This window comes from Physeter macrocephalus, chromosome 11 (assembly GCF_002837175.3).
Source record: "Physeter macrocephalus isolate SW-GA chromosome 11, ASM283717v5, whole genome shotgun sequence".
Taxonomy (NCBI): domain Eukaryota; kingdom Metazoa; phylum Chordata; class Mammalia; order Artiodactyla; family Physeteridae; genus Physeter; species Physeter macrocephalus.
The window spans coordinates 50515683-50528411 of NC_041224.1; the positions used below are offsets into that span (position 1 = coordinate 50515683).

Below are 12729 nucleotides of genomic sequence, written 5' to 3' on the forward strand. Positions count from 1 at the left end.
GGTACCAGTCAGTGGCCCAGACCTGGAGGGCAAGCTCCTTCATCCCCAAGCTATGAAAACTCACTCCACTCCCTGGTAAGAGCCTCTGAGAAACATACAATGTCTCTTTTATCTAATAGTGTGGAGTTCTTTTTTTTTTTTTTTTCCAGAAAATCTTGAGTAACAATGAAAAAACAGTAGGATAGCATTACACACGAATTCTTTGCTAACAAATGGCCTGATTTAGTTGAACTATATAAGACACATTGGGTGTGCCTTTTACCATCTGTTCTTTGGGACATCAGACTTCTGCTCTCAGGACAGCTGGTATTAAAATAGTGTTATGGGATTTTTGTTTCTTTGACAGATCTAGGGTTTAATTTTACTATAATTTTATGTTTACATGTAAAGGAAATTTAAAGAAGAAAAAAAAAAAAAACACAGAGCAAGTAAGAGAAAATTAGTCCAGCACTGCAAAATGGTTGTATTTTATTCTTTCTCATATGATGATACTGTGTATAGTTTTTTACATTTCTGTTAAAATTTTTAAATGTAACATCAGTCATTTTTGTCAGGAAGAATATTGTTTCCCATGTCTTCTTTTTTAAAAAAGAATGTATTATGTAAATTGTACAAGCAAAACCATTGACAAACAAAGCAGTAGAATAAAGGAGCCTGTCTAGGTATTGAGCGTGAAGAATTTGTGGTAGGATGTTAACTACTGTTGCCTTTCTATGCTTACCACAGAATTACGAAGCATTATAAAAACAAAATAAGGATGACTTGATGGAATGTTAAGTCATGCTATCACTCAGTAATTCCAGGTTGCAAATAGAAAAGTTCTTTTTCTGTGACTAACAGAACATTTTAAATTAAAGGAAAGTTTTCTTCTCACATATAAGCAAATATAAGCAATGTGTGCTATTTAGATGCTAACCTTATAACTTTGCTGTTAAATCCGAGCCTTCTTATACCTTAATACAAGTAGATCTTGCAGGTCTCCGCGTTAACTTTACTAACATGTTATGCTGACATGCACATCAGCTATTTCCTCATCTCTTTTGGAGTTAATCTTAACCTGTGCTTTGCCTCCTGTTCTGTCTTGACTTTGCCAGAAAAATCGAGTTGAGCAGCAACTTCACGAGCATTTGCAAGATGCAATGTCCTTCTTAAAGGATGTCTGTGAGGTACTATTTCTTTTAGATGGTGCCTTTTTTGTGTTTCAATTAATTATACTTCCTATTATCCATTTAAAATCATCAAGCCTGTACAGACTCCAGAGTCTTTTAAAATCAAACAATGACTATTTTCGTTTTTGTAACAATATGTAAGAATAGGCTTTTGTTGAGTGTGATTCTTTTTAAAAGAGCTCTACTGGCATGTGCTTTTATTTTCTTAAATTCTAATATGTTTGTGTATGGGGCATGTGTATATTCACAGACAGACAATATCATTTCATCAGTTTTGTGGAAGAGCACATTTGGATGTGGTCACCATTTCAGATAGGTATTATAAATATTCACTTAAAACAAAATTACAACTTAAATTTGATGGATTTGAAGACCCTCCCCCAAATTGCCCTCATTTCAAAGATCAGTGTTAAAGTACAGGTTATCTTTTTTATCAATGATAATTGAGTATCAGACACAGTAGAGTAGCCTTCAGCTTTTGTAGAAGCTAAAAGAAATAACCTCATGCTAGATTGGTAAATAGATTTTATGAAGCAGTGATTTGCTTCTGAAGCTTTGTTAATTTAGCATAGTCTACAAATATCCTTTCTTTAATTGTTGATTCGTAGTACAGGTAGTTTCTTTTGAAGCTACTTGATATTGCATATTCAGTTGCTGTCTTCCCTATATCCCAAAGTAGGAAACATAGCAGTTTAGTGAATTTAATAGATAACATCAGTAACCTCCATGTCTTTTTTCAATCCCTACAGCAGTCTAGAATGGAGGATCGTTTGGACAGACTGGATGATGCTATCCATGTGCTGCGGAACCATGCCGTGGGACCTTCCACCAGTTTGCCTGCTGGTCACAGTGATATACACAGTTTATTGGGACCATCCCATAATGCACCAATTGGAAGCCTCAATTCAAACTATGGTGGATCAAGCCTTGTTACAAGCAGTCGACCTGCTTCAATGGTAAAATAGTGCTCATCCTTTCTGAAATAACTTCTAAAGCGTATTGTCCTACATGTTTTTCATGAAATCTTTCAGGGAGAGAGGTTCCTTCTTTCTGTAAGGAAGGAAGGTAGAGTGGCTTTTAAGAATTTCTTTTACTGTCTTGGACAGGGTCATTGGCTGAGCATTGGCCCTAAAATCCTACTATGACCATGTGCAAAAAGCAGAAACTTTCTACAGAGATCATTTTAACTTAAACTTGGATTTTTTTTCCAGAGATGTAATAATTGGCAGAACAGTTTTTGCCTTGAAACAGTTGTAGAAAGTCTTAATATCAAAAGCAATAAGGCAAGACTGAATTTCAAGGGTTCTGGTCTAGAAAAGCTGTTTATTATAATTTGGAACCAGCCTTCAATAGTAGAACGAATGTGATATTATTTGTACAGGTCCAAATTTAAGCTTTATTCCCAAATGAAGGAAAAATGTGGGGTAGTTTTAAGAATGACTGTAATTTAAGTGACAATGAAAGGAAACAATTTTAGATTAATCCCTGAAGAGAGTAAAATCGTTCAATCCTTTTTTTTTTAACGTGGTAGTTCTTTAAAGGAGGAAAAAAGTAAAATTCTGCAGCCATGCACATCAAAAATTCTGTGTCGAATGTCTTACATTGTTTTATATACAAATTATGTTTTAAAGGAATGAAGCTCTTTTTGAATCTGGTATTTAACTGAAACCATGTGTTTGCATGTTTATGGCATGGTTTTTAAGATTCATTGCATGCCGTGAAATATTCTCCTATGAAGCAGATTTCTAGCTGTAAGCCGTGTGATCAAGGCTAAAACTCACCTATCATCACGATAATTAGGTGCCCCAAATGCTGAAGTCTTGTGTTCTGTAAAATAGGATTGGTTCCAGATTTTCACATTCACATTCATATATCAGACAGTCATTTATATTCATTCTGGAGTTGCTGAAGTAAACATCAAACAAGGCTGCCTGGTTTCCTAAGAACAGTGTTCTCAGCAACATAGGTGATGTTAGATGCCCACATATCTTAACAACCAGTTTTTTGGTTTTGTTTTTTAATATCAGAAGATCTTGAAATTAAGACTCCTTTTAAATTAGCTTTTGTTGCTATTGATAAACTAATAAATGTGAAAACATTTTTAAATTACTGAATTCCTAGAAATAAAAGGGAATATTGTAATCACTATTAGTGGTAGTAATAAAAATAATTTTAACAGTATAATAAGATAGCATTTGTTGCAAGTATAAATTATTTCTTTGCTGAAATACTGTTTATCCTTATTTAAAAGAATGACTTGAAAATCAGTATGTTTGAATCCTAAGCTTGTCTCAGCTGCAGTATTTGCAATTCTTAGTCCTCACCTCTTAATCATTTTTTTAATTCTTCATTGTTAATAGCCCACTGCTCCTTTCTCCAGTTTATCTGCTACAATATATGATATATCTCTGGCTCCTCCCACATAAATATAGAATTTATATGAAATGGAACTTCTATCTTTGGGAGGTTGTTTTTACCAACTTTGGATATAAGTTGGAAAAGAGATTTTTCAAAATCCAGTCCTCCAAAGCCATGTAAAAACCTAGTGCATTTTAAAAGAACTTGTTGAGGGAAAAATTGTTTCTAATATTAGATACTGCCCTGAAGCTTTTAATTAAGAAAGTAGCTTCCATTATATTCACTAGGAATATGCTGCTTACTTCAGCGCTGCCAGAGATATTCTTTGTTTTTTTTGTTTTGTTTTGTTATTTTGTTTTTTTTGTTGTTGTTTTTTGCGGTATGCGGGCCTCTCCCTGTTGTGGCCTCTCGCGTTGCGGAGCACAGGCTCTGGACGCGCAGGCTCGGCGGCCATGGCTCACGGGTGCAGCCGCTCCGCGGCATGTGGGATCTTCCCAGACCGGGGCACGAACCCGTGTCCCCTGCATCGGCAGGCAGACTCTCAACCACTGCGCCACCAGGGAAGCCCCAGAGATATTCTTTAAAAGGGAAAAAAAATTCAAGGTAATCTAGAAAAAGAGAGTTCTGAAACATGAGGTGAGTCTGGCTTAGTCTGAGAAGCAGCATCAGTGCTGCAGCAACTAAGCCCAAGCTATTGCTGAGTTTGTCTATCAAGGTCTTCCTTCAGTTTTTATAACCTTCTTAGAGGGCACAGCTGAGAAAAGTCTGCCAGACATCATCTACTATATCCACCCCTTCCCCAGTCACTAATGGAGGCGGATATGCAGAGGTTTCTGCCAGGCTTACCCTCAAAAGTTATTAACTGACAAAATCTGACAATGTCAGGTGAGTTAATATTCAGCTCCCATCCTTCTGAAATGAACTTCTTAGCTGTAAGTACTCAGTTCTCAGTTTCTCAGCAGAAAGACCAAAGAATGGACTGAAACGAAGATCACAGTCAGCCAGTGACTGTCCCAGCTAAGTCTTAGGCATATTGTTGAGGAAAACTCTTATCCTCGTGGCTGTTATTCATGTCTGAGGGCTTGCATCAGTACTGCCAGGAGCCTTGCTTACATGCTTTGTACCTACTTATGTGGAATCAACTCTTATTCTGGGAGGGTGTGTGATTTGGGGGACATCTTGTAACTGTTGCCAGCCATCTTTAAGAGTTAATCTGCTTTTATTATCTCACCCCCATGTTTTCTAACTGATCATGACTAAGAAATAACACAATTTTACATTCTGGAATCACTTTTCTTTTTTTGTCGTGTTTAACTTTCTGGTAGTTTATGTACTTTTCCTCTGCATTAACATAAATTAGTATTTTTTAGACCCCTAAAAATGGAGGTTACATGGCCATTATTACAAAGTAACCACAGAAATATCAGTTTATCAGCAATTCTATATCGCCATTTAGAATTTGTAAGGTCAGTTTCCTCTCAAAAATATTTAATTTTCATCATTTCATTTATTTTTCTGCAGAGAGTAGAACTGGTCTACTAAACATAAATACCATTCCAGGAACTCCACAGAATATTCAAATAAAATTTTTGATATAATGGATTTTTGTGGGCATTTACTAGAGGTCACCATCCTAATTCCAAGTTTTAAATATGATGTTACTTTCTGTCCTAGCATTTAAAGAAGAGTCAGCATACTTTTTTTGTAAAAGGCCAGATAGTAAATATTTTCAGCTTTGCAGGCTATATGGTCTCTGGCACAACTACTTAACTCTGATTTGGTAACATGAAAGCAGCCATAGCTGTTATGAAAACAAATCGGTGTGGCTGTGTTTTAATAAAACTTTATTTATAAAAAAGAGCCTCCTTTATTAGTAAAACAAAAATAAATAAATAAAAATTTAAAAAACAGGACCAGATTTGGCTCACAGGCATACTTTGCCAATCCCTGATTTAGAACATAAATTAGCTTCCCAATGCAGGAAATGAGAGTTAGCAAGTTTTGTTTTTGGGGGTTTTTTTTGTTTTTTGGAGTTTTTTCTTTTCTTTTCTTTTTCTTGGAGCCTATAACTTTTTGCTTATTTTGTTTTAATGAGCAGTTTGGGAGTTCTGTTGAAGTAGTTGGAATATTTGAGGTGAGCCAGAATGCACTGGGAATAGAAGAATAAGAGTTGATGGCAGGATGAAAGTAATACAGAGAGCTCTGCTCTCAGCCTTCAGTGCTATCAAGATAACTTGTGGTGTGAAGTCTACATGGGCAGGTTAACTAAAATAGTCTCCTTGATCAAGGAAATAGCTTTGTTGCTGAAAACCTTTCTTTACATTATTTTCAGTTATAACAAGATTATGCCAGTAAGATATCTACAGCTGATCTACTGATTTGTAGATCCATCTTGTTGTCTTATAGAGGAAATAATTACTATTTTCTCATTATTCCAGAAAACAATTTTTATATTTCACACAAAGGTAATAAGACTACCACCTGCCAAAAATATTAATAGGAGTCAATATCAAAAGACTTAACATATTTTAGCTATCTAATATACACAAAAATTAAATTTCCTGAAGATTATTATATCAGAAAAAGAGACTAGGAAGTGGGTAATTACTACTCCTTCTCATATAATTAGTGTAGCCAGCCTGCCCTAGTTTTAACATTTGCTCTTACTTTTGAATAGGGTTAACATTTTCATTTACTTAATTTCCTACTCCCTTTCAATATTTTGGATAGTTTCTCCATATTTTCTTAATGCAAATTAAAACTTAAGGCTTTATCAGACACTATTAGGATGTGATTGATGTATCATTTAAATTTTAAAACACAAAATCAGGATTTTTAGAACTATTGAAATGTCAGCATTGGACAGACTATAGTTTTGCTCCCATTTATTTAATGTAAGAATAAACTTGGAATAAACTGCTGACAGCAAAAAAATAATGTTATTAAGTGGAAAACTGAAAAGGAATGAGACTCATTAATTTCATTTAGGCATTACAAAGAGGTTTCAGCAATATAAAGTTATTGTACATCACATCAGTTTATGGCTGTAATATCTAAAATACCGAGGCCTGATGAGATAGCTCTGTAATAGCACTTTTATCTTTAACACAAAGTGCTCAGTTATTGTTCAGACAGTGATTTCAACTTCAAACTAAGTTAGATTAGAAGCTTTTGTGTTAATGGAAGGCTGATGCAAATCTTAAAAAGTTTCTCATTTATGATACAGGATAAAATTACATCCGGGAGGTCTGTTGATTTCTTTGTTACAAGTCCTGAGGAAATTTAACTCAGGCATGTCTTTTTTGCGGGGGGCCGGGGGGGATTGCTTGGGCTTTTTGTTGTTTAAGCTATGGTTGGAGATGTGTGTCTTGTATGAGAGCAAATAATGTTCAATTGTAGAACTTAAAGCAACCTTATATAATGATTTAAAATATAAATCATGTCTGTTTTCTAAATCCTAAAGCAGTTAGAGAAACTATATTTTTCCTAGTTCTAAAAGATTTAAGATTCAGTTATTAAAGACTAACAGGCAAATAGAGTAATATTTTATTCAAAATTTTAGCACTTTTTGTCACTTTATCAGAGTAAATTTGGAATCATTTTAACCTTATATTTAGACAGTATTTAATTTTGTTAGTATAGGTTTGTATACAGTAGAAATGGTATGTGTAGGTTTCAGCTAAACAGAAAGAGTTTATTTTTTAATTGTATTTTACTTTTTCTAACCAATTTTTTTCCCAAATGGGCAACTTAAATTTTTTTTAATTTCATTAAGAACACATTATAGTGCTTTTAAAGGGTTTTGATGCGATTTTTTAAACTCAAAATTGTTTAAATGTCAAGTTTTTTAAGCCTGAAATCCATACAGATTATATATTTATGGAAATATTATTCAAAAGGAATCATAACAACTGGAATTCTTCCAAGTTTTAGCATAAAACTCTCTTTGGGTAAAACAAAATACTTAACAGTACATAAAGATCCTTTATTCAGTCTGTAGATTAATAGTGATTAATTTAAATCATTAGTACTCAGTGAATAGTAGAAATTGAACAAATTATTAGAATAGAATTCAAAATCAGAGAGGAGTTCATACTGAGTAGTTTTCAGTCTGTCCCTTAATTCACAAGACCTCTTACTCATCAACTAATTAGATTTAACATTTTTCCATTGTGGGTGTTGAAGCCATTGGCCAAATTAAATGAAAACAAGTCCCTTGTTGGATGCTCCCACAAAAATAAGGCCATAGGTAGATTGTAAAGATTCAGAATGCAAGATGATGTCATTTAATGGAATGGGCCTTTTATTCTGAAACGGAGCTCTTCATAATAATTGAAATTTAGACCATAGCAGGCCTAGGGGTTTTCCTTCCCCTGCTAGTCCCCCAATAGAAGCACTCTGTCAGCTGTATGCTAACGAGATGAACAATTACACAAGGTCCTATCTGGCTGGCCTCACAGGCTCTGAGCTCAGACAAAGAACTGTTTATACACCTGTTACGTGTGTGGACAGAGCCATTTGAATGGGTAGCTTCAGATTAAAGGAAGGACATGGGAGCCAGGGTGAGCAAGGGTTAAAGAAAACTATAAGAACTGTGAACGTCAAATTCTCCAGAAAATATATGAGGGCCATTTGCAAGGGGAATCAAGTTACAAAGAAAAAGTTCCTGCTAACTTCATTAACATGAAAAACTCCAAACTTAAAACTTTTTGCTAGTCTGATGCCATTTTTAAAAGGTTTAATTTTTTTCAAGGTTGGTGTGAGAAAATACTTAGTTTGTAGTATTCTATAAAGACAAAGATATTCACTGACATTTTATATCCCAAAACAAATTGAGCAACGTTTCTGATTTTCCTTCAGGGAAAAGCAAAATCCTTAAGATCTATTGTTTAGACAATGATCCTTTGTCTGCCAAACCTCTCATCAGAAAAGAGGTGATAGAACATTTTTATTAGTTGAGATTCAGAAAAATCAAAGAATTATACTCATGAAATAAAAGAATAAGAATTTCACAGATGCATCATCACTTAGCACTCAAATGAGTGAAATTCAGTTTGTTACTTGTTCAACGGTATTATCTGACAGAGCTATAAAATGGGTTTCACAGGTACAATATATAGTAAATTAACGTATGTTTAAAAGTTTAAATTTTAAAAGGCTATTTATTTTTCATTTACTTGGTGTGATAGCTCAAAATACTAGATAAGAGCAAAATTGGCATATATTACCAAAGATCATGGGAAGTTTTAAGTCCACATTATAAACACAGACATAAAAATCTTAGCTTTTACTTTATCCTGCAGTGATTTCCTCAGCCAATCAAAATTATTCTAGTAATATATTATCTTTAAAATAATTGTAACTATTTGTTGTATTTTACCCTATTTTTATAAAATGCAATTTTTGAACTGACCTTCCTCTCAGATCATTAGATCATTGAGTAGTTCATAGCTAGCAAGAAAGCAACCTATGTGTTATGAATAAACATGACCAGGATTCCCTAGAGATAGGATATCATAAACTATTTTAAAAATAATTTCCTCTCTCGAATGTAATTTTCATAATCCACTTCTTCACTTGGTGTTAGATTTAGTTCTTCAGATTTTTCTCAAGATTTTTTACTGGGGGCGGGTTGTGGTTCAGGGCAGAAGTAAAGGTTAAGGGTCTAAGGGAAGATTTCCAAAGTGGTAATGGAATAGAAGGCTGTCTTGATTTCTGTGGTCCCTTCCCAGCTTTAAGATTTTATGATTCTAATGCATGGTGAAATTATGTGGTTTAGAAAAAGGGTATGGTCAATGCTTGATCATCCAAGGGAGTAGTGACACAGCTAATTCTCAGCAATGACTAATCCTCAAATAATTTAAAAAATAGCTATGGAATACATTAAGTAGTTTTTTCAAAACTACATTAAAGATAAGAATAAAGGTAGAGGACAGACATTTCTTTAAAAGTTGGGTGGAAGACCTGATATGTTCTAATCAGATCCACTACCAATAGCCTGCATTGCCTGAAACTTTGCTTTGTTTTCTTTTGTTTGGCTGACAGGAAACCAAAGGATAAACTTGCATAGGGATATTTATACCTCTTCGGGTAAAATCCATACAAAGTCATGAAAGATAAAAGCTATATTAATTACTCAAGAGGGATTCAAAGCATGGCATTTTACTGGGATTGAAGGATTTGTTGAAAAACAGTGGTTCTCATGTATAACTCCAGGCAATAAACCTGTTTAAATCTTCTAATTGCCACATCTGCTATTCTAATAAAAAAAACTGGTTCATTTGTAACCAGTTTTTCTAAAACTACTGCAATAGCTAAAAACACTTGGTAGTGTTTGCATGCCTTCTCAGTTCAGGTTAACTGTGACTTGTCTAAATCTGATTAAAACTGAGAATAAACATATATGGCATTTTTGTTGCCTGGCAGTGTAGAACTTTTATTTTAAGTTATTTTAATTTTGTATTGCTTTTGCTGCTCTTTTAAAATTTCTGAGGAGAAGCAATTAGAGGAAGAAAAAACAAGACACTGTGTGTAAGAAAAGGATATGCCAAAGTATAGATAAATACTATTATTACTTGGAACAAAGGAGTATTTTGCTAAATGCAAATTCATGGATACTTTCACATTTTTAGGTAGTATATGGAATAGGTTTTCAGATTGATTGATACACAATAGAAGCTATAATATGTAGTGCTGTATGGATTATAGAGTGCTTTTTGTCTATTAGCTCATTTGCTTCTCACAGCAACCCTCTGTGGGTATAAAATTTGAAAGCTGGAATTTTTAAAAATATTTTTATTCAGAAACAGTACTACTGTCCAGTCTTTTACAATCCAAAAACCAGAAAAGTGGCATCCAAAAAATGTTGCTAAATTTAGATGAGTGATAACTGTTTTCTCTATTAAACCCAGTGAAAGAATTTGAACAATTACTGCACCATGAACTTCTTTTTTTTTTTTTTAACTTTAGGTCGGAACTCATCGAGAAGACTCTGTCAGTCTCAATGGCAATCATTCAGTCCTGTCTAGTACGGTCACTGCTTCAAGCACAGACTTGAACCATAAAACACAAGAAAATTATAGAGGTAACTATATAGTTTGTTTACAGCAGTAGTGCATACAGAGGTATCATTTTGGAGCACTGTCACCTTCTTCACAATCAGATTGACATCTATGAATCAAAAGTCATCTTAGATGGTAGAATTCCAAATAGTAGTAGTACTACTGCATGAATGTACAGGGTAGATATTTAGGGTTCCAGTTGGTCCATTTAGCTGGGCCAGTTATAGATATTGATGGATGGAACCCTGTGCAAACCGTTGTTCAGTGTTTACTGGTCATCTTCTTACCAGCTCCTGCATCTGTCCTCTTTCTTTTTTTTTTTTCTTTTTTGGCTGCACCGTGTGGCATGCGGGGTCTTAGTTCCCTGACCAGGGATTGAACCCGCACCCCCTTCAATGGAAGTGCAGAGTCTTAACCACTGGACTGCCAGGGAAGTCCCTGTCCTGTCTCTTTCTAAATCACTTCCCCTCATGGCTGAGTCTTCATTGTCCCTAGAGGAATTGAGAAAGACATTTCTGAGTATGTTTAGAGCTCTGAATGATAGTAGCTGTTGTTTAGAAGATTATAATTTAATTGGAGAGACAGACAATTCTTATAAAAAGCAAACTGTTGTCAATGTTATAATAGACCTTATAAATAAGTACAAATATATAGGTGGTATCAAGACCACCAAGATAAAGTTTTCCCAGTTGTATTTAACCATGATGCCTGTTTTATTGTGTTTGTCCAGGAAAATGTTAAAGCTTATTTCATTTAACTTGACAGCATCTTAGAAGTTAGTTTTTAAAATGCATCATGTTTCTCCTACCTTGTTTGATTGTTAAATGTGCCTGAAAATGAGCATTGGACTCACCATCAGGGTCAGGCTTGTTTTTTTTTAAATACAGGTGCTTTAAAAAGCATTTTCTTCTAAGATTTGTGGACATGCTCTTTCCAGCTCTGAATAGTTTACTTTTTTACATCTTCAGATTTCTATAGTAGCTCTATAACAACTAAGGATATTTACCATCAAGAAAGCTTTTTACTGTCTTAATTCTAATTCATAAATGAGTCTGGACATTTATTCTGTTTCTTTGCCTCTTTGTTAGGTGGCTTGCAAAGTCAGTCTGGAACTGTTGTTCCAACAGAAATCAAGACTGAAAACAAAGAGAAAGATGAAAACCTTCATGAACCTCCTTCATCAGATGACATGAAATCAGATGATGAATCCTCCCAAAAAGATATCAAAGTTTCATCTAGAGGCAGAACAAGGTATTTGTTAGCATCCAGGTATTAAATTCACTCATTTGCCATGGGTGAAGATACTTGGAAAATTGAAGTGTATCATGCATTTAAGTGTCAGCTGTGTTCTAGATACTGTGTTGGGACTTTTATGTCTGTTTTCTCATTTAATCCTCATAGCATCCATAAAAGGGTGGCCTATGAAGCTGACTCTAAGTTTATGTTTTCCATGTTTCCCACAATATTTTAAAGTCTACATATAAAAAAGAATTACTTCTCTCCCCTCAACGCTTATGGTCTATAAGACAGCTAGAGAACAAAATAGCTAAAACAAGTTAAATTGTACAAGTATAGGTATTTAGATATAACCCATCAGTAAACATTCAAATATATTATTTTAAGGCTAAGTATATGGTAAGACTCTTGTATGATTTAAACCAGGGGCTGGCAAACTATGGCCCATGGGCCAAATCTAGTTCATTGCCTGTTTTTATAAAGTTTTATTGGAACACCACTACACACCATTCATTTACATATTGTCTGTGGCTGCTCTCACAGTGCAGTGGCAGATTTGAGTAGTTGCAACATAGGTCGGATGACCCACAAAGCCGAAAATATTTACTTTCTGGCTCTTTATAGAAGATATTTGCAACTTACGTTTTAAACAATAATTTGAAAAGAGTATGGAAAAGGAAGTACTCCACATGCGTTGATGTTGTTGGGGAAGGTTTTCTAGGAACTGGACTTAACTTTGCTTTGAAATATCAATATTGACACATAATACATTAGTTTTAAATTATTTCCAGATTCTTCCATCAGATTTTTCTTCTAGTTCTACATTAAAAGTAGGTAATTTGGGGCTTCCCTGGTGGCGCAGTGGTTGCGCGTCCGCCTGCCGATGCAGGGGAACCGGGTTCGCG

The 12729-nt window shown here is 34.5% G+C and overlaps 1 protein-coding gene across 13 annotated transcripts in view; it reads left to right on the top strand.

Moving 5' to 3' along the window:
- The window catches only part of TCF12 (transcription factor 12), a 399044-nt gene that overhangs the window by 357593 nt on the left and 28722 nt on the right, over positions 1-12729 (top strand). For 8 of the 13 annotated variants that reach the window (XM_055087985.1, XM_055087984.1, XM_028496361.2 and 5 more), the window contains 5 exons: positions 2-75; positions 1095-1166; positions 1919-2125; positions 10497-10611; positions 11677-11839. In XM_055087985.1, coding sequence (XP_054943960.1) covers positions 2-75; positions 1095-1166; positions 1919-2125; positions 10497-10611; positions 11677-11839 — 631 coding nt within the window. The remainder of the gene's footprint in view (position 1; positions 76-1094; positions 1167-1918; positions 2126-10496; positions 10612-11676; positions 11840-12729) is intronic. The other 5 variants (XM_028496359.2, XM_055087986.1, XM_024128770.3 and 2 more) reach the window with 1 other exon arrangement.